At 37.2% G+C, this 21,639-nt stretch overlaps 3 protein-coding genes across 3 annotated transcripts; 2 read left to right on the plus strand and 1 right to left on the minus strand.

Moving 5' to 3' along the window:
- Positions 1-1,279: 1,279 nt before the first annotated feature.
- LOC148910583 (uncharacterized) lies at positions 1,280-2,877 on the minus strand. Its single transcript, XM_089031510.1, has one exon. It carries the CDS (start codon positions 2,857-2,859, stop codon positions 1,975-1,977), a length of 885 nt encoding a protein of 294 aa, XP_088887636.1. The 5' UTR covers positions 2,860-2,877; the 3' UTR covers positions 1,280-1,974.
- A 4,031-nt stretch (positions 2,878-6,908) lies between these two features.
- Positions 6,909-11,963, plus strand: LOC116295235 (uncharacterized). Its single transcript, XM_089030972.1, has 9 exons — positions 6,909-7,435; positions 7,988-8,191; positions 8,720-8,877; positions 9,003-9,120; positions 9,620-9,691; positions 9,960-10,043; positions 10,635-10,738; positions 10,847-10,962; positions 11,369-11,963. The coding sequence occupies exons 1-7, from the start codon at positions 7,006-7,008 to the stop codon at positions 10,703-10,705; spliced, it is 1,137 nt and encodes a 378-aa protein (XP_088887098.1). The 5' UTR covers positions 6,909-7,005; the 3' UTR covers positions 10,706-10,738; positions 10,847-10,962; positions 11,369-11,963.
- Positions 11,964-18,294: 6,331 nt separating this feature from the next.
- LOC148910584 (uncharacterized) lies at positions 18,295-20,377 on the plus strand. The gene is made up of 2 exons (XM_089031426.1): positions 18,295-18,812; positions 19,692-20,377. Exons 1-2 carry the CDS (start codon positions 18,295-18,297, stop codon positions 19,993-19,995), a joined length of 822 nt encoding a protein of 273 aa, XP_088887552.1. The 3' UTR covers positions 19,996-20,377.
- The last annotated feature ends 1,262 nt before the right edge of the window (positions 20,378-21,639 follow it).

Raw genomic sequence — 21,639 nt, forward strand, 5'->3', positions numbered from 1 at the left:
GAACTCGGTTTTCATGAAAACCAATTTGTACATTGATGAAATTTCCCGAGATTAAATAAAAGACATCTCTCTCTCTCTCTCTCTCTCTCTGTCTGTCTGTCTGTCTGTCTGTCTGTCTGTCTGTCTGTCTGTCTGTCTGTCTGTCTGTCTGTCTGTCTGTCTGTCTGTCTGTCTGTACAATATCCCGCCGAAAAGGGAAAATTTAATTAGGATAAGAAAAAACATTGGATCTTGGAATCTTATAAATAGAATAATTGCTTCTGTGTTAGCATGGACGATAAAAAGTAAACAAGAGATTTGATTGGGTCTCTTCGTTAGCAAATTATGCAATTGAAAACGTCTCCACAGACCGCCAAATAAAACACTAAATGCATTCTGATTGGGGCAATTCTGATGAACTTTCAGCTCAACATCACCTGCACTAAACTGGTTCAAAATTCTTCATGCATATTTATACAAGACATATTTGAAATAGCCTCGAGAAAAAAATATGATTTTTTTTCGTTTTCGTTGGGGTAGCGATAAAAAGCTGAAACAGTGGAAAGCAGAAAGAGCTGAAAAAGCTGGGGGGGAAAATGAAATAGCTGAAAAGTGCAATTCTATAAATTCTACGAATGTCTGTACTTGAATTACTTTCATCACTCTTATTATCATGAAAGAACTGAAAGAGGTTTGATTTTTTCCTTTATATACTATGCCGAGGAAAGCCAAAAACAACAACAACAACAACAACAGCAGCAATACATCTTGCTCCGACAATTATTATTTCGTTCCCGAGAAGGGATTAACATTTCTAAACAAAGATATAGCGGTTGATTCGGCTTTTTCATAAAATCATCTGCTCGTCATGCACATGTATACAAGACATATTTGAAATAGCCTCGAGAAAAAGATATGATTTTTTTTTTTCATTTTCGTCTATCGTTGATCATTTTTGTCTATCGTTGATCATTTTCGTCTACCGTTGATCAGGTTTTTTATCTACAAGATTTAAATTACCTGGAATTAATTATTCTTTGTATGAGACTTTTATGGGATTGTCGTAGCAGGCGAAAAGCACTATTTACTTTATTATCAATCTAAAAGGGTTTTTGTCCTCTTTACTTTTTTTTTCGTATTTTAAGATTATGAATTTGTATGATAGTGAAGTGTTAATCGCCCAAGGTCTAATCTCCCTAGTTACCAGTGTCACGATATAAAAAAGCTACACTAAGGTAGTTCTACCTATAAATTGAAACACCTTGCCAAAAGTTTTTCTTGCGAAATCTATATGAATCCATTGCTTTTTTTACCAATTTATTTTTTTGTTGCATAAGATTACATAAGCTGGGCACTAAGACAACGAATACGAACCTGATTTTAAAACTAATACAGTAAATGATTAAATGATATAAAATGATTATATATTTTTAGATCCTATGAGCTTGAAATTAATGCGTGACCGACTGAAAATCAGACTGCGTGATGGTATCCCGCTGCGTGCGGCGTCGCTTTGCAGTTGATCAGATTTGAAGTCTTTAACTGTTTACTGTCTATAAAAAATGCTAATTTTCATTTCCTAGCTACTATATACGGCGTCGCTTTGAAGTTGATCAGAATTGAAGTCTTTAACTGTTTACAGTCTATATAAAAACTGCTAATTTTTATCCCCTAGGTTCTATGATAATATTCCTTGTTGTTGTAAAAAGTGCCTTTAACCCTAACTCAATATTTTCAGTATTGATTCTACAAGAAGTAAATAGTTGAATGGTAAAATTTGTTTATGTGATTTGAGTGATGCATGCATCTTGAAGATATCGAGCTCTATTCTTTATTCTTCTCCTTCTTCTTTCGCACTTTTCTTCCCTCTTCTCCTCCTCGTGGTCCTTCTTCTTCTTTTTCATCCTAATCCTAATCATCAAAATCATCATCATCATTATCTTCTTCACCGCTCTCCTCTTCATCATCATCTTCTTCGTCTTTTTGTTGTTCCTGTTATACTTGTTCTTCTCGTTGTTGTTGTTGTTCTTCTTTTTCTTGGAAAATGTCAGTCATCCCGGACAACGCCGTCTTGTCTTTAATCTCTTTTTTAACATAAGCATTTAACTTAGAATCAAGTTTTTTGACTTCGAACGTTTGGTACATCATGATCATTTTTTTCAAGAATTGTGTGGCTTCATTTTTATCATTTCCGTGGTTGTCTGGATCGATATCTAGCACATTGCACTTGACATGTACACACGGGTGATCATATTCGTATGTGAATTTGGTCTTATTTTCAGCAGTCTGCTCTTTATATCTGTGGCATGTGACAGTGAAGTTTGTTGTAATCTCTATTACTTGGGTGAAGTCATTTCTGATGATCACCATCCTGCTGTTTAATTCTGCTTGTTTTCCATAATTCTTACTTAGCTTATCTTGAATCAAGAAATGAGGGTGAAGCTGATCGTACTTGCTCCAGTATCTTCTTGCTTCATCTTTGCTACCACTTTTCAGGCAAAAATTCGCACCATTAGGGGAAACTTCACATTCGAAACAACACTTTGCTTTGTTTCTTTTGTGAGAAAATTTTCCGATGTTAGGCCAAATTTTATGATCAATGCCGGTAGCCTTTAACATACACATACGAATAACCGACGATGCCGTTCGAGCGAAATGTTGGGGATGATTTCCAAACACTGTTTTGTCTTTAGAGTTGTTACTTGCGATTTTATCAATCGACGCATGTTGGGAGTACTTTAGGTGGAGTAGACCTTGCTTCTCAAGTTCATTGAGTGATTGAAATACAACATCGAAAGACGGATCAGTTTGAACGAAAATTGTTTCTTCTGGATTTAATGCAGCCATCTTGATAACCCTGAAAGTCGTCGCGCAACTCATCTCATTGTAAATTCATTAATTTATTCAGGACACTCACTGTTGACAATGCTTTCCACACACTTGACAAACGATAAAATAACGACGTATACAGCAGATGTTTTTCCTTTTCGTGGTTGGGAACCCCGACTGAAACACCCGCACTCTTTTTTTTTTCAATATTACATAAGATCGGCTGCGAAATAAGGTATATAAAATACAGGCATCCCAGCCACTTTTTAGAGAAATTTGATAGGAAATATAGGCTGTGCAAGTTCTAAATATAGGAAAATATAGGAGTTTTTCCCAAAAATATATGAGCTAAAATAGCTTTTCAGAGGCGTAACCAGGGATCTTGCAGGGAGGGTGCACAGGCAATGATTTATTTGCAGAACCAAATAAGCCATAAAAAAGACAGAACCAAAAAAAAATGTATCACTCTGCAGTCGTCCTATTTATAGGAAATATAGGAGGTTTTCTTTAAATATAGGCTCTTTATAGGATCCTATACAAATTATAGGAAATATAGGAAATATAGGAGGTCTGAAGTAAAAATAGTTTATATATGCAAAAATAAAAGATAAACACAAAATGTTTATAAGTATTTCAATTGTTCTCGAGAGTCGATGAATATTGGTTTTATCAGGTGGAGAGTTCCGAAGTAAAGATGCGAAAATAAAAGATAAACTATATGGAAGTGATCATAAATATGCTGAACGAAATAATAATGTTTTCAGTGATGTTTAGAATTGTTCAAGAGAGTCAATCTTCCATATTTCATCAGGTAAAGAGTTCTACAGTACTGGCACTGGGCCAGCGACAGAGTGTGAGGTATTCACGTGAGGAACAGACAACGGGTTGCGTGAGGATGATACTGAGGAGAGTACCTCTTCTAAGGTCTAATTCTGAGGTTTGATTTGTGTTACGCTATCGGCTATTCTATTGGTTGTCATCACCTATCCTACCTATCTTTCTAACCAGGGTCACTTGCAAAGAGCTGTTGTTTGAATTTTAAATTTGTTTTACTTTAGCTTTTGTACAGCCGCTTATCACCCTTCCCCCTGCGGTGAAAAACAGGGAGATAGCGTCACATTTCTTAATCGTGTTCCGAGGTTCCGTGGGGTCCTCAAGATTTTGAGCAACAATCTAATTAGTTGTTACACTTCTTCTTAGAAATTTAAGAATAATTTTTAGATGTTCTCGAAGCAAGCTTGATGTTTGTGCTCTAATAATATAACTCAATAAAAATTAGAGAATCTACATTTAAGTTCACGAGGAGATCCAATCTTTGGAATTGTTGTAAACGCAGTCTTTTATTCCTACTAAAAAGAAAACAAACTTGGATCGCTTGGTTAAATATCGTGTCTGCTTCTTAGAAATTAAAAACAATCAAAGGAAATAGCGCGCGCGTTTCAGTTGACGTCAGCTTATTCGTCTGTCCTCATATTGATGTTAAAAAAATAACCAATAAACGAGGAAGAAATCTACGATTTGTGTTAAAAATCTTTATAGAACTGCTTTTGGTTTTGGACCCGGAAGTGGATTTTTCCATATGACCAACGTCACACTTACTATTTATATCTTGGTCAGTGCACAAATAACGTTATTTTAAAAACTTTCCAAAAGGAGCTGACGCGATCAACTGCATTGAGGTGTATATAGCACACCAGATGATTATTTTTTCTATAAAGCTTTGCGCGCCTAGTTAGATTACCTGTTGCCTTTACGAAATTCACAAGAAGACTGGTAATGAACTCTTGTTGCAAAGAATTGTCGGATTAATTTACGATGCAAAAAAGCTCCGCCCTTATTATACGCATGCGCACCACGAATTGATGTAACTAGATGCATCTGGTGATACAACTCGAGAAATGATCACAAATTGTTACAATGGCAGAAAGCATGGAGCTTCTAACACGTTTCATATCGATCGATTGCGTATCTGAAATGCATACGTCAGAGGATAAATTATGTTATTATTCAAGAATACAATTTCCGTCCAAGCTGTTTTGAACCCGACAATGATTTTGAAATTCAATTTTTTGTTTTGTTTCTTCCCCCTTCTTGCCAACTCAAAACAAAAACTGCCCCCCCCCCCCCCCCCCCAAAAAAAAACGGGATTAAGTTCATGTGCAATACAATACATAAATCTAGGCCCCGTCCACACTATGCCGGATAAAATTTGAATCCGAATTTTTATTTATTCGCTTAGGCCTACCGTCCACACTAGTCCGGGCGAATCCAGAACAATTCTTCACTGAAAACGAATTTTTTCGAATACGATCTCCAGAGTGGAACAATTTGAAAACGCCGGCCAGCCGTATTAGTGTGGATGGAGAACATTTCGTATCCGAAATATTTCGTTACAATGACGTCATGATTGTCATGGGAACATGGCGGGAAGGCTTAAAATTCACCGCAGGCTTATGTGCAATGAAACGTTTTTGCCGCCTCTGATCGGACTAGTGTGGACGCGAAACATTTTATCCGTTTTCATGTGTGGACGGAAAACTTTTTTTTCGGTTTCGGTGTGAAAGTTGCGGATTCAAATTTATCCGGCATAGTGTGGACGGGGCCGGAGATGCAAAATTAAGATCAGTTAAGTTTTGGTTAAACATAACAAAGCTCGAGAACCGCCAAAAACTGTCAGCAATTGTATATAAAGAGTCATTAGCAACAAACAACAATAACTGGTCTAGTAAAGTAAAATCTCTATTAGACCAAAGCGGCTTAGGGAATATCTGGCTTGAAATAAACTACAATCATCGTTCAAGTTAACAATTAAAACTAGATTAACGGATATAGAAATTCAAGTCTGGCGAGGGGAACTCTTCAACGGTAAGAAAACTAGAAGAGGCCCCTCAGGCCAAAAAAATAAATTAAGGACATATCGTCCGGTAAAAACAGATTACTTGTTTGAAAATTATCTCATCGAAGTTAAAAATTTTGAACACAGAAAATCATAAACCAAATTGAGAATTAGTAATCACGACCTTGAAATCAAAAAGGGAAGACATTCAAAAAAAAAAAAAAAAAAAAAAAAAAAAACAGAAGAAAAGCAGCAGTAAGGGGGACTCGCGGTCAATGTCAAAGATTTACGGGTTTTACAGGCGGTTTAAGGAAGGCGCCGGCAGCGGGAAATACCCGTGTCTCGTTATTTGTTGCTGCTATGTTAGGAATATTTGTCTTATATATGCATGAATGTAAAAAGTTCACCAATGATTTCTGTGTGATTTGTCTAAGACCCAGAGTTAACATACCCAAGCCCAAGGGTTTCTGGTGTTGTGGTAAGAAAATGCAAATAGAAGACGACACGTCAGCGCAGTGTTACGGGTGTGGTAAGAATGTTCGTAATGCCGTACCAAATGCTACCAGAGAGCAGTATTACGCTAATGGAGGTCGTAAGAAGACCCCATACAAAAGAATAAAATACTTTAGGGACTGGATGAGTCATATCCAAGGTTATCGACCGGTATATTTAAACGACGAAGTAAAGAAGAAAATCATAGACCATTTAGAAGAGCCGACCCCACAAAGTTTACGGAAAGCGTTGAAAAAATTAAAACTAGGGAAATATTACAAAGCTATTCCCTACATTTTGTCTGAAATTACCGGTAAGTCTATTCCCGAGGTTTCTGATATGACAAAAGCCGAGTGGATGTTTTGTCGGCTGGATAAGGATATTCCTTATTATCCTGACGTAATTTACGAAATATTTTACAAAATTGACCCCAACCACCCCCTGTTAGGATGGATTCCCAGGCGATGATTTTACACAAGTTTTTTCACATCTGTGTAATATTTTGTGAAAACGATGCAGGCTGTGTAATGTTTTGTGAAAACGATGCAGGCTGTGTAATATTTTGTGTAATATTTTGTGAAATTAATTTGCATATGAACCTGACAGCCGGCGTTCGATATGTAAATAGAACCCTGTCACGATATTTACTGAGCAAGCTTTCTTTGAAGCTCTTCTTTTGCCTCCTGGTAGATCTTTTACGACTGTTTTTTTATTCCTTATGTCCGTCTTTAATTTCTCGTATTTGTCTTCTTCGGCCAGAATAAGCGAAAATTCTACGTCGTCTATCTTTCTGTCACGCAGAGCCTTTGAGACAAGATCGGTAATGAGTGGTTATCCTGCCGGTATGGCTTGTAGTAATTCACAGCGTGATGTCTGTAGGATTCCTACTGTTTCTACCAATGAGGAGCTTTATGTATATTTACGTCATGAAACCCTTGTCAATAAAAAAATACTTTCGTATCCGGCTTACTTTGTCATTGACTGCGGCATCTACAGCTCTGGAAAATTCAGCAATGGCAGCCAAAAAAAATTATAAGGGCAGAAGTCCAAACGTACTACGCTTTATTGAAAGCTGCGGCAATGATGTGGACATGAGAGGTCTAATTGCCCCAAATTTAGCCGCAGGGGCAAGGCTTGCCGCCAAGAATAGAACCGAAGCTCTGGATGAAAAAACTTCTAGGACTTACGAGTTGCGGCTCATAGCTCTCGAAGATTTCGCTCTAAGTAACGGGGACGATGCTGTTCTTTTTGGGCTAAACAAAAGGCCATTTTTGGCAGCAACAATACAGACGTTCATGCGTAAGTACAATGCTATGTATTACAACAAAAGATAAATGGGGTCAATCGCGGGTTGTGTTGTGTTAGTACTGGTATGGTCTTTGGTCTTATTGTTCCATACACGTGTGCAGCAGGATTCTTCTCGGAAAATGTTTTTGCATTGTTTTTAATAAAGCTAGGCCTTTTTAGACTTTTTTAGACTTTCTAGACTTTTTTTGCGTAAGTCTTATCATAACAAATGATATATTGTGTATGGTACTCTGATTCCCATAATGTTATCCGAACACGCGTACATAAGCTTAATTGATGGTTGAAATAGTCACAACGTGCCAGAATCTTTTTGCACAACTATTCTAAATAGTCTTATTAAGAAATTGGCACTAATTTTCAGCCGCCACTTATGATTATGGAGGATAAGCAACGTCAGAGTTAGCAGATTTATCCGAGTCGTCTGAAAACATCAGAACGGTACCTGGCTGGGATTCCAGTTATAACATGTTTAGAATAGCATCCCTTTAAGCATAATGTTCTTAACGTTAATTTGCACAATTATTCAAATATTTGTTCTAATAGAAATGCTGAGTGAAACCAAGGGGAAGAAGCTGGGAACACTGAAATGCAAAGGCCTCAAGCCTCCAGCAGTTAGAGGCCACGCAGCAGCATTTCGCTACTGGTTTGACTCATTTGGTCACTCCGGACCATATAGTCAAACCATAGAGAAAGACGGCAATGGGAATCAAAGAGTCATACCTCATGGAAACCCAATGAACTCATCTGGTAACTTTTTAGTGAATTGAATGTTTTTACCAATATCTTATTGTAAGGGACGAACCATTAGATTTTTGAGGGTGGGGGGGGGGGGGGGGGGGGGGGGGTTAGAGGGAGGAGTTGGGCAAAAACCAAAAAAAAAAAATCGAGCATGACTTTAAAGAAAGAAAAAAAAATCGTGTATAGGTAAAATGCCGAAAAAAATATTCATGCAAGCTCCAAAAAAATTCCTGCTCAGCAATGAAGGGTAAAAAAATTCCTGCACAAAATAAATTGACCAGCCCCCCCCCCCCCTTCAAGATTCTAATGGTCCGTCCCTAAACAGAACTGGAATGTGTACCCTCATTATGAATAGCTTAATATTTCATACTATAATCTTTTCTGAGGGGTTTCCCTCAAATTTTTTATCATCAAATACTAAGTGTGAAGCAAATGAATTTCCACCCTAAAGTATCCCTGAGTTAATCCCTGCTTGTTCTTTGCCCACCATTCCTCATCCTCCAGGTTGTTCAAATTAACTATAATTCCTTTTTCCAGATGTGAAGCAAACCATCAGACAGCTCATTAAAAGGTCACTTAGGCCATCAACTAGAGACTCAAGCCGTGGGAGGGTGCCTTATGAGCCAAAACAGGCACCTCCTTTCACCCTTGAGCAGATGTTGCGGATGCGCAACTACTGCTTGAAAACAGTTGAGGTATGCTCATGATATGGTTTTCCATATGTATGTAAGACTATAATATAGTATGTATAATATGTCATTATTATTCTTATTATTACTATATTGCCTAAATTATTTCTGCTTTATTTTTTTATATCCAGGGTTTACGTGGCTTGTGGTTATGGACTATAACCTTGTTTTCATTTTCCTTATTCTTACGAGGGGAGGAACCTCTACGTTTGAAGATGAGACACATCAAATTACCTCCCAACTATTCAGGTACAATATTAATTTTACAAGTCAGGGAAAAATCATGTAGGATGAAAGGAAAACCAATACATGTACATCTACAGGTACAGGTACAGATCTGAAGCCAAAGGCCCAAATGTTCTATCAAATATTTTTGGCAGTAATTGGTTGTCTACGTCTTATGGTTTCCTTTAATCCTACTTAACTATCTATCTATTTATATACATATAAATTCACATATATTTCAAAAATAATGCTTTCTATGAAACACAAGAAAAAGTCTATATAGTACTACTTATATGCTGGTCAAAATGTCTTATATGTCTTTTATAAGTGTTTTTCTCTTTGGAGAAATGATCTTGCAATTGTATTTCATTCTCATCATCAAGAAAAACATATTTGCATGCATGATATAGTCAATTTAGAACACCCATTGGCATCATCTACATCATATTTTCTATTGACTTACTGGTTGTATTGACATATTGATTTTGAAATACTTCACATATATGCAACTGTTCTTGTCCAGTTGAATCAGGTAAATTGCCACAGCGATTGGAAGTGAAAATGCCGTGGTCAAAGGCAGATAAGAAAGCTAAAGGTAGGTGCAAAACATTTTATTCACTTTTTAACATATATTAGGGTTTGTATATTGGCAATGATTTTACATATTTAAAAAATGAGAGCCTGCTGGTTGTACAAAAGCACTAAACCACTGGATATCACTTACCCTGAGCAGGTAAAACAAATATAACTGTATAACTCTTATCTGGTGTGTTATGTACTCAATCCAGCCTTTGTACATGGGATCGGATAACACATATTTAAGAATAACATTTTCTAATGCATGTCATTAAAATATGTTTCAGGAGTAACACTTACACTGTGGGCTAACCCTCTAAAATCAGAGTTATGTCCAGTTACTGCTCTTTTAATATGGCTACTTGTTTCAGGTAAAATTATAATTTGATATTTAGTCTATATCATGTATGAAATGGCATATTATACTTTTCTTCCAGTATCATTTTATATTGAGGAAGGTGGCAGAGTCATCAACCATAAATTATTATACCAAGTTATGTTTAAATCTTAATTATATATGACTACCATACCATAGAGTTTCAGACAATTACTAGATTTTCACTGAAATAAAATATTATTGTTATTAATAGTTTTATTGCAATTTTTTTTGTGTGTGTGTGCATTCATATGTTCCTGCTGTCATGCCTAAAAATATGCTATGCTAGTATTCAGTTGCAATTGCAACTGGAATCCATCTAGGAGTGCATGGTACAGTTTTGATCAGTTGTATGGCATTTCATTTCAACTGATGAGCATGTGGAAAACAAACTAAGGAAAAGGCTCCCTAAAATTTACAAAAAGAGTTGGGGATTTTATCCTTTATAGAAGGCTGAGAAATCACATTTCTTGACTTGCCTTCAGGAAGCTGAATAAAGATTGATTAAAATGCATTGGTTTCACAATAAAAAATGTATATATAATTTTATGGTAATGATATGTGTTTTTGATCATTCCTTTTACAGATGTAAGAAAAGGACTCCTTTTCCCCAGGGTTGCAAAGAACAACCGCAAGTTACATCCCAACTCTGCCTGAGGTGTAACATCGTACAGAAAATTTTTTTCTGAGGTAAATTATGTTATGTCAGCTTATCAAACATTTGCCGCTTACAGAACCTTTCTCCTTCAGTAAATAAATTGAACTAGTTAATTATGACATACGATATTTTCCTAATAGATGTGCCAAGCTCTTTTTGATAAGGAGTTCACAACCCACAGCATTAGACGTTCAGCTGCTATATGGGCTGCTCGATGTGGGGCAGATGACAGTACGATTAAAAGGGCAGGAAGATGGTAGGTTCCATATGATGTTATTACATACTGTTGAGTCTGCGATAACATATTGCTTTTGTCTTGGAATGATCCAAGTGGGGCATTTGTTTGTCAATAGAAAACCTGTTTTCTCATTTGGCTATTTGCATTATGCATCTGTGATATCTACTAATAATTTCACCTCCAAATCACCATTGAGTTGTTCCAAGTTTTATACAAACAATCAGCAAGGGAAATCAGTATTTATTCATAATCTAAGCTTCAGCTTTTTATTATAATTGTGCTTGCTTCATTTTGTCCCTAAAGATTAAGTGTCCCAGTCATTAAAAGTCCAAGAGCCTGGTTCACATACAAAAATACTGACCTAGGAAATGAAACTTTTATTTAACTTTACAACTATCCATGTATTTTCAAATTGACCTTTCAGGAAATCCAATAGCTTTGAGCTCTACACTCAAGATGCTAGAGCCCAAATGATAAAAGAGCACCATGATGGCTGCCCTGTATCAGATCATAAAATGTGGATGTTTAAGCCTCTACGCTAGTTAATCTGGCTTTATGCTATTCTTCAGCTGACTTCACTTTTTGATTTATGTTATAAATTATGTTTCTTGATTTCTAACTTCAATATTAATGTGTATACAAGTGCTATGTATCCAATATTTCAGTTCTTTAGCCCATATTTTTAACACGGATAATTTTTTCGAAAGGAGTCTTTTGTTAAATCCTGTTTTTAATAAAGGCACTAAACCCATGAAAAATCCTTACAGCCAGAAAAGAAAACGATGGTTTAGTGTATGTTTCATAGGTATAGTCACTTCGCTTTGAAGCATAAAACGTTAACCTTTTTGAACTTGAAAGTTGGAATGAGAATAGACCTTTTAGTTCCACTCGTTTTTCATGAATTAGAGGATTGATACAAATCACTTCTTTCTAGATTTGACTAGTTTGTAAATCTTTCCTGGTTTTACCTCTTGATATTTGCTATATATGTTTTGCAAATTAAAGTTGTGTTCTTTGTATATATTGTAAATGCATTTCCTTTGACTATAAATTGAAGTGTGGCTTCCATTTTTGCCTTTGTAGTTCCTCATTTGGCAGGTCCAGTCTTTAAGTGGAGGGCAATCTTCACCACCATTTTCCCAGATTTCTTTCACTTCCTCCAGTCTTTCAATGTTTCTTGGAATTTTTAATGATTGCAACCAAAATTCAACACTTTGGTACATTTGAGAACCATACTCCCGAAAAACCTTCAAGGTATCAAGATCATTTGAATTTACTGGTTTTGGAGGTGGCTGTGCGTTCTGTGGTAGTAGTAGTGGTGGCTGTGCGTTCTGTGGTTGTGTGTGCAGTAGCTGTTGGGCCTGTGGTGGTAGTAGTGGTGGTGGCTGTGCGTTCTGTGGTTGTGTGTGCGGTAGCTGTTGGGCCTGTGGTGGTAATAGTAGTGGTGGTGGCTGTACGTTCTGTGGTTGTGTGTGCGGTAGCTGTTGGGCCTGTGGTGGTAGTAGTGGTGGTGGCTGTGCGTTCTGTGGTTGTGTGTGCGGTAGCTGTTGGGCCTGTGGTAGTAGTATTGGTGGTGGCTGTGCGTTCTGTGGTTGTGTGTGCGGTAGCTGTTGGGCCTGTGGTGGTAGTAGTGGTGGCTGTGCGTTCTGTGGTTGTGTGTGCGGTAGCTGTTGGGCCTGTGGTAGTAGAATTGGTGGCTGTGCGTTCTGTGGTTGTGTGTGCGGTAGCTGTTGGGCCTGTGGTAGTAGCAGTGGTGTCTGTGGCGGTAGTGATGAATGTGCATGTGTCTGTGGTTGCTTTGGTAAATGCGATGATAAGCCCGGATCTGGATGCGACAGTGATTCTGTTGGGGGCAAAAGTGCATTGACCTGTGAAACCGATGACGGTTTGGGCGACTGTTGTGATATTGGAGCTTGGGGAAGAGCATGTCCAAACATAGAAATAAAAAGGGAAGCCCAATGAGCAATTTGTCTTGCGGCGTGTACTGCAGAATTTTCACTACGACTGTCTGGCAAACCATTTGGTGCAGCTTGAAATCCCTCAAGGCGCGCGTGAATAGCTTTGAGGGAGTCAATTATGGCAGCATTTTCCGACGACCTTGACTGTGATTGGACCACTGGTACCGCATCGAAGTTATTGAAACTGGAATCGAACGATTTTTGGTGTAGAAGCTCCCCAACCAACACAGCATCATCAACAATAGCTGCCAGTGATTTTTCGCTGGTGTCTAGCTTTGATTCCGTTTCAGGAGAAGTTCTCAAGGTTGCTAAAACTGCGGCCAATTCATTGTCCTGACGAGAAACGAAGTCCGTATTAGCAAATTCGTAACGTATTTTGCGAACATTGCACAATGTTATTATGTTAAAAGTTAATGAACGGCAAGAAATATATCACCTCCTCATGTTCTTGATGTTCTGAGTCTTCCGAGTCTGTCCACTCTGATAAAGATGAGTTCTGTCATGAAAACAAAGAGACGGCATTGACTCATTAATATCTCACTATAACGCAGGAAATTTGTTTGTATTTTTAGAGTCACTTAAATTTTTTGAAATAGATCTTCATTTTAGTGATGCCATAAAAGGTAGGTTAGAACATAAGTTATTAGAACCACAATCGTATGATATTGCGCAAACAATCATTTGGCGGTTGCTACACGAGAAACCCGTTAGATAGACTAAAACATCACAGAGAGCAGCGCCAAAAAGAAGAAAATAAATACATGTACTAAGACATTTATGGCAATAAATAAAGATTAACTTTTTTATGAAATTGCCACGACCTTGTAGCGGAATAATGTTAAGTTACTTTACTTACATCTGATTCTGTGTTTGCGTCCTCTGAATCCATTTTTCTGGCAAGTCAAGAACACCGCGCGTGGTGAAACTGGATTAAAAAAGGTAGGTGTTGTGAATAATTCAAGTGATGATGCAAAGACTACTCTGATAACAGATGACGACTAGTATTAGAACTAGTTTAGACTGCGTCGGTGATATTAAAGTTAAAACAAAGGTGTCGTGGTAGATAATCTTTTCTCCGTAATAAGAACAAGAGTAACTGACGTTTCGGACGTTAGTCCTTCGTCGGAGTCAATGATAACTCTGATAACATTCGACTTGTGCGTCTTATTATTATTATTTTTTTTTTTTCGATCTTTTTCTTACCAGTAAATGCTACAAGTATTGTCAAACATTAAAAAAAAAACACACACACACACACGAGAGAATTACTTTTTGGAAAATCTTATTACCAACTTTTTTATTTAGCATCTCATAGTTATCGTCCCTTGACAAAAAGACGGCATGAATACAAGTGTCAAAAGAGTGACAATACACAGCATCAGTAGCTTTATTATCAAGATACCGATGTTACTTGAAGTGAGACAAAGAGCTACCCTACTTTTTAAAACTGGCGATAAAACGAAGTGAACACTTATATTAAGTAAACTGAATACATCATACTGTTTTTGATAAAAGTTCAAATGTTCTTTCATCTATGAAACGGTAACGGTAATGGAATCTTGTTTCTTATTATATGTATGCCCATGGTTATTCATTGCTTTGCAATGAGTCATTTCCGTTAGAAGTGTCACCTCTAAAAACAATGAGGGTTTCAAAGTTTACAAAATTACAGGTATTGCTAAAGCATAGAACATTTCCGTTAGAAGTGTCACCTCTAAAAACAATGAGGGTTTCAAAGTTTACAAAATTACAGGTATTGCTAAAGCATAGAACATTAGCTAAAAGGTATATCATACGAGGGAAAAAAATATATATATATAGCTATGGATCTTAGGAAAAAAAACTAGATTATAATCTTAATAACTAAATGGTAATAATAATCAAATACAAAATAATCATGATCATGTATATATTAGATCAGAACGTATACATACTGTATATGTAGGACGTTATAATGACAACATTTCAAACATAGGTTACTGTTGCTCGCAGAATAACCTTAACTTAAAAATTCTATTTTCTTGTTCGAAGTCTCTTTGATATTGGGGTTGGGACATCTTCACCAGCAGCTATTTCTTCATCTGCCACTTTTTTTTTATCGCCTAAACGAAGTATTGCACGGAGGGTTGGCATCTCCTCTGGAACTTCCATTCCAAGGGCCTCTCTGCATTTTGGACAAGGCGTGCCACATTTATGACAAACAGGTATATTTTCATACCAGGGCATTGTGGCTGGTGGAGCTGTGTATGAATTGTCTTTTTCAGGAAAGGAAAAGTTTTTCCTTCTCCATTGGTCTTGGCACCAATCTACCAATTGCTTGGTCGCTCTATCCCCAAGGGACCAGCTACCCATTGCTTTTCTAGCAGCATCTTCTTGCAGTGCTTGCTGAATATGCTGAAATGCTGGCATTTCAACGAGTTTGCAAACAAAATTTGCAATGACTTCATGCACCTTCCAAGTAAAAGTGATCTTCTCTCCTCGTGCACAGCCTGACATTATAAGAAATTGCCATACAGCAATGTCGTATAGCGGCCTCAGAAATGCCAAAGGATTGCTTCGGGGCATGTCTTCCTATTAACTCGGGAGGAAAGTGGTAGGTAGTTGCAAGGGAGAAATCTGTAATGAAAAGATATCTATTATTCGAAATGTAAAAAAAGGTTTGCATACGTATACATGTTTAAACCAGTACTTAGTGCTAAATTAGGCCAAATTTGGAAAAACAATCGCAAACGAAATGCCACCGTAAACGTACCATTAGTTTGTTACGCTCGGCGGCGTTTTTATTTATTTATTTTGTTAAAGTTATTAAAGTGCGCTTATATACAGGAGTGGTGCGGTTTTATTCCATGCAACCCTCCTACTGTGAGATGTAGTGCAGATGATCTTCGACTGCCGCGCAATATGAACATAGCTTGCTGGATTGCTTTCTGGACAGCTTAGTCGCGAAAAAAATAACCCTTTTTTTATTATTTTTGGCTCACCGGATCAAACAGGGAGCTCAATAGTGGTTCAATGTGCTCGTCGCAACATCATCAAACCATTAACCTTTCATCGTTGTTATAGACTTAGGCATCAGGGGTGGATCCAGGGTTTGGACATGAGTAGTTTACTCTGACAGACCAATCAATTTATACCCAACCCACCATACCCCTAATAGTTATAAACTACCTAAAAGGATACATCTAGCATACCATGCTGTCTGCAGTCAAGATCCTTGTACAGATTTATCTCAGTTGAAGAATCTAGCACATCAAAGGACATCATGTGAAAAAATGACATCAAAAGTATTAGTATGTAAAAGTACAATGCAAAATATATGCTATTAAAGGAAAAGTGGCATGGCAGCAAATTGAATACTTTATGAAAAATACAGTCACAATATCATACATGTACTAGCAAATTATACAAAATGAATACATTACCTTATTTAGATTGAGGTGTTCCACTAGATGAGTTCATTGCTGAGTTCAGTTGAGAATATGTAAAGACCATTCAAGCTTAATTAAAACCCAGTGAATAATATTATAGATTTCAGAAAAGAATAAGTTTTTAAAAATTCCACCTTGTTCCTGTACTGTTCCCCATCAGTTTAAGGATTAAAAATCAGATAATTATTAATCCAGATGGAACATAACTCACAAGTACTCTAAGAGCACTGGTGGTCAAAAAAATATTATATAAAATATTACTGTAAGATATTCTCCATTCTCATTCGTCTAGGATTTAAAGTAGCAAATAAATCTATTATTTCCTCAAGATCTAAGTCCATGTCTCTGTGGGAATGCATCAGTGCCAGTTCATTCATTCTGTCTTGGGCCATAGTATTTCTTAAGTAGTTCTTAAGATTACGGAGGGTTGAAATGGACCTGAAAATTTCCTGATAGACTAGCATTTGTTGGGTCATCATCGCGTTGACCCCGGAGAGCTATGTTGTTTCGCCCACAGAAAATTATCGTTTCAAACAAAGACTTAAGGACCGTCCTATTTCTATCGATTTGCTGTTGAATAATATTATTCAACTGCTGATCTACTGGGACCGCTTGCTGCCTCATTGTTTTCAAAAAGTTATCCATGGCAATTACAGCAAAATTGTGCATCTCACATTTACCGCTGGCGTGTTTTGTAAGTCTCGAAGCCGCTGAAGTCCAACATGTGAGTGGTGACTTCAACAACTTGTCTAATTTATGAGCATTTCTACCAGATTCTACTCCAAACAAAACACACGGAAAACAAAATGCTCCATCGAGATATTTAGAGTATGCAAGCCAGGGATATCTTCTAAGCCATTCAAAGACAAACTTACGAGGCTTTCTATTTTCTATTGACACTGGGAAATCAAAAATCTCACCTGGTTTCCACACATTCTCAATGAACCCCAGCTTATCTTGTGGTGATGAAGAGCCAATTTCTTTTAAAGTACAAGCCAATGTCGAAAGGAGAACAGTCCTCCCTCCTGCAAATCGGGTCGCCACGCATTGTAGAATATTCTTTACTTCAAAATCCTTCGTTCAAACTACAGCAAGTCTATGACTCTAATCATAAGAACGAAAGAGACCCAACGGGCGTAGGCCTAGCTTTTTATAGTTTTGCTGGTAGTTTATGAGGTAGTTTGCAAAGTAGATAGCCAATCAGAAAAGGGTTTGAGTGGTTTCCAAAACAATCAATGTGTTTCCAGCCAATCAGAGAAGTCTTTGAGTAGTTTACGATTATCACACCGGCCTAGCTCTACAACTACGCACGCTCACTCCCTGAGGTTCTATTTGACAAAGGCTGTTTTCCGATCGTTTTCCGATAGCATTCCGATGCGTACCGACGGAGATATCCGAAACCCGAAACTTTTTGCGGGAATCGGTAAGAAATCGGCAGAAATGACGAGATTACTCATTTTTGTTTGACTTTTCTTTAATTAATTAACTGAAAAACAACCAAGTGAGTCGTTTCTAGTAGTTGCTAGAATAATGTAATACACATATTTTGTCATTATTTAGAAAGAAATGTGTAGCTTTGAAAAAAATTGAGTAGTTTACGGAAATCACGTAAACTACCCTGGATCCACCCTTGGGCATAACAAAAAAAATTCATCCATGTCTTTGAATACCTTTGATGCGCTCCAAGTTAAAGCGGTCCTTACCTTCTGAGTTGAGAAATACTAGTATATATTCGACTTTATGATTGCTTCTGTGGTTCTAGACGTATACTTTTGGGATCTAACACGCTCGATAATATTTACACGTGATGACTTAACTTCGGCGCGAGACTGAACGAATCATCTCTTAACCAATCAGAACGCTGTACGTCTAATATTTTATTCATCTTACATCACTGATGTAACCGCACACGCGGTTACGATTTTGAACTTTTTAAAATTTTTTTACAGTTTTGTGTTGTTGTGATGGCTTCCAATTCAGATGAAGCTGCTTGTCAATCGACATCATCTAAGAAGAAGGTTCCAGAAGCTATCACAGACTTACTAGATTTGGCAATTTTTTCGTTTGCTTGTCAGTCTGGCCTACGGTCATATCACAAGGTTCGAGGCGATCCGGTGATCGAAGGTGTGTGTGCGTTTTTTGGTCGCCTTCTTCAGTGCTCAAGCCCCGTAACGCTACAAGTTTACGAAGAAGTTGCTGCCATAAGATTTGGTGGTTGGGAACCAGGATCTGCCCCATCAAAAGAGCTCCTTACTTTGGTGTCTTCCAGAATGAAGACGCTGAAAAGTAAAGGCGAAATAAAGGAGAGCGACAATCCCGAAGTGCCGAAGCTGTTGCTGTTGAAGAAGGACAAATATTTTGAGGACGCAGACAGGGTGAAGACACGGTACTTCCCTAAGTGCTGGCGCTGTGGCGATCGTTGCGATTTCTGTCGCAATAAAAGGAATGCTTTCCCTAAGTATCTGGATAACTTCAATGTTGAGTAAGTTACGCATATTAATTTCCTCGTATCAAAATGAAAGCACACACTTTTTTGATCGAAATTTTCAAACAATCTTTTAAGGAATACCGCACATGATACAATAGAAACACAAAATGATGAATAGCATGAATATCGCTTAAGGTAGCTCCATATAGTTAATTTTTACCGCAAGGGAAATATTAACGAGTTTTATGATGGCGCGAGCTTTTAAAGCCACGAAAAACAAAATAAAGATGGCGGTGCGCCAAGCAGTTTCAAAAAATGTCGTAAAATTACTTTTATTTTGAAATTTGGCGGTAAAATGTCTTGAAATTTTTACAGTGTTTTTTCGATATCAAAAGCAATTAGCTTGCAAAATGTGTAGCGAGTTCTAACGACAGAATGTTTTTAATTGTGAAAAGACAGAATGTTTTTAATTATGAAAAGACAGAAATTGCGTTAAATTCAAGGTTCTTTCGTTGGGATACTTAAGTCGCGGTGTCAAATGATGAAATAAGTAGTATGATTTCAAAATTAACCGCGAAAAACTCGAGCTTTAATTTTTTTTATTACAAAAAAGCCTCAATTAAGACTAACGTTACGTTGCTATGGCGACCCGTCATGTGATATTTTTTTGTAAAAACTGAAACCTTGATTTACTAATATTAATACAATGCGCAAGAACGGGCCAAAACATTTTTTTTTTTTTTTTTTAATACAGCAATATGTAACATGTACCTCAAAAGCCTTTTAACTATATGGAGCTACCTTAAAGATAATGAATTTTCAAAGTCCCATACACTGTTTACTGGATATATTGGAAGAACAATATTGCTTTATCACTGTTCGTGGTAAGAAACTATAATATATGGTTTTAAAATATATCTCCCTTTTACATAGCATTGCCTCTCCTTTCCTTGGAGTTTTGGAAGATATGCTCGGAGAGCATCAGAGAACCACGGACGATGAATCTGATGTGGATGGCGCCGTTAGCAAAGATAATGACGATGACGACACAGGAGATGATGACCTTTATACTGAGTGTTTCATGTCCAACAACAGCTTCTCGGATAACACTGATGATGATGATGATGAATTTTCTATAACATCAGATGTAGTTAGTAATGAAACAGCTGGTGGTGCTGGTGGAGGAGGAGGAACAGAAGAAGAAGAAGAAGAAGAAGAAGAAGAAGAAGAAGATTAAAGAAGAAGAAGATTAAAGAAGAAGATTAAAGGATCCTTATACAATAGATCTAGACTTTTCAGCTTCTTATGCAAATTTCAGACCACATATTATGTCATTCCCTAGAGAAATGCTTTTTTTTAAAATAAAATATTTATCGCATTTTCATCATTTTCTTCCTCAATTGGAAACGAATTCGTTAATTTGTGGAATTCAGTTCCACAAAAAGTTAAGTCTTCGAAATCAAGATGTTACAGTTAAGGAGAGCTTCTAGTATAAGGCTGTAAAGGTTTCTTAAGCACATATGTATTTCATATTGATCTCGTTTAATTATATATTCTTTAAATGATGTGTAACATATGCATTATATATATATGTGCGAATAAAGAATTGAATATCTACATTCACAGTTTATTTGTGCTTCACTTATGATACGGACCCGGGATACGGAATATAAACGATATGAAATAAAAGATATCTTGCTCTTTATATGTGGTAATGTAGACCAGTTTGTGGCTGTAAGAATATCTGTTTTAAAATATATATGACTTATTAATAGTAAAATATTGTAATACTGAGGCTGACAGTTGTGTTTGTCTGTTGGCGAGGGGTTATAATGGTTGAGGGAATGGGTGGGTTACAGGCAAGGGAAAGAGTGAGCTTTAAAGGAGGAAGTTAAGAGTTGCAGACACGCGGATTGTAAACTGATAATGTTGTGAGGATCGGAGACAACAGTCCGCTGAAATGTATTTCACTTTGACTGGCAATTGACCAAGTTTGAACCGTATGCTTCAATTCAACCACCAAATAGAAATTAACAGTTGATTTTAAAATGTAAGTGAAAAACCGGCACTGAACTAAAGCTTTGTTATCAATACTGAAACCAGTTTGTGTAAGGTATTACGGATTTTGCGTTTCAACGGGACAATGCACAACCGGCAGTCAACCGAAAATACGGATCCCCTTGGCGAGTAATTTATTTTACAAAATGGAAAGGAAGTTAAAGAAACTGCGTGCCTTAGAATTCCTTACGATTGACCATGTTTTGCGACAACGCAAACTGTGGTGACCATATATCGATAGCAAAACTTTGTTTAATCGAGGCAAAACGTTTATACACACCAAGCGCACCATTGCTTTGCTTTTTTCTAATATATATTGAACAAACATATTTTGCGACATTGCAAAATGTGGCGATAAATTATCGCCATAGATTGAATTAGCGCAAACCATGGCTTATGCGTGGGTACCACGTTTTGCGATGACAATTTGTCGCGAACTGTGTTGTTGAAAATTGAACCACAGTTTGCAATGACGCAATATGTGGCTAAGTTAACCCTAACCCTAAGACCATATTTTGCGTCGTTGCAAACTGTGATTTACAACCCATGGACTATATAGGCTTGACTCCAGTTACCACAGATTGCGACATCTCAAACTGTGGCTTTGAATGGCCACCGTGTTTTGCGACCAACCCGGAACCATATTTTGCGTCGTTGCAACTCCACAAGGCGGTATCGGCGGAGAATCGGCGAAGAGGTAAAAGTAAATCGTTTATTCTCACTAGCGCCTATAGTTAGTGGATAAACCTCTCTTAAAAAATGTTCGAAACATGCATTTATCAGGAGAGAAATGAGCATGCAAAGACTCAACAGACAGTAGTTC

This window comes from Actinia tenebrosa, unplaced genomic scaffold (genome assembly GCF_029948245.1).
Source record: "Actinia tenebrosa isolate PJP-AT-01 unplaced genomic scaffold, QUT_ActTen_1.0 PGA_scaffold16__25_contigs__length_10494907, whole genome shotgun sequence".
Lineage (NCBI taxonomy): Eukaryota > Metazoa > Cnidaria > Anthozoa > Actiniaria > Actiniidae > Actinia > Actinia tenebrosa.

Coding starts and splice junctions, on each gene's coding strand:
- LOC148910583 (XM_089031510.1), bottom strand. CDS start 2,859: ATGAGTTGCGCGACGACTTTCAGGGTTATCAAGATGGCTGCATTAAAT.
- LOC116295235 (XM_089030972.1), top strand. CDS start 7,006: ATGTCTGTAGGATTCCTACTGTTTCTACCAATGAGGAGCTTTATGTAT. Junction 8,192..8,719: donor AAACCCAATGAACTCATCTG/GTAACTTTTTAG, acceptor TCCTTTTTCCAG/ATGTGAAGCAAACCATCAGA. Junction 10,044..10,634: donor AATATGGCTACTTGTTTCAG/GTAAAATTATAA, acceptor TTCCTTTTACAG/ATGTAAGAAAAGGACTCCTT.
- LOC148910584 (XM_089031426.1), top strand. CDS start 18,295: ATGGCTTCCAATTCAGATGAAGCTGCTTGTCAATCGACATCATCTAAG. Junction 18,813..19,691: donor CTGGATAACTTCAATGTTGA/GTAAGTTACGCA, acceptor CCTTTTACATAG/CATTGCCTCTCCTTTCCTTG.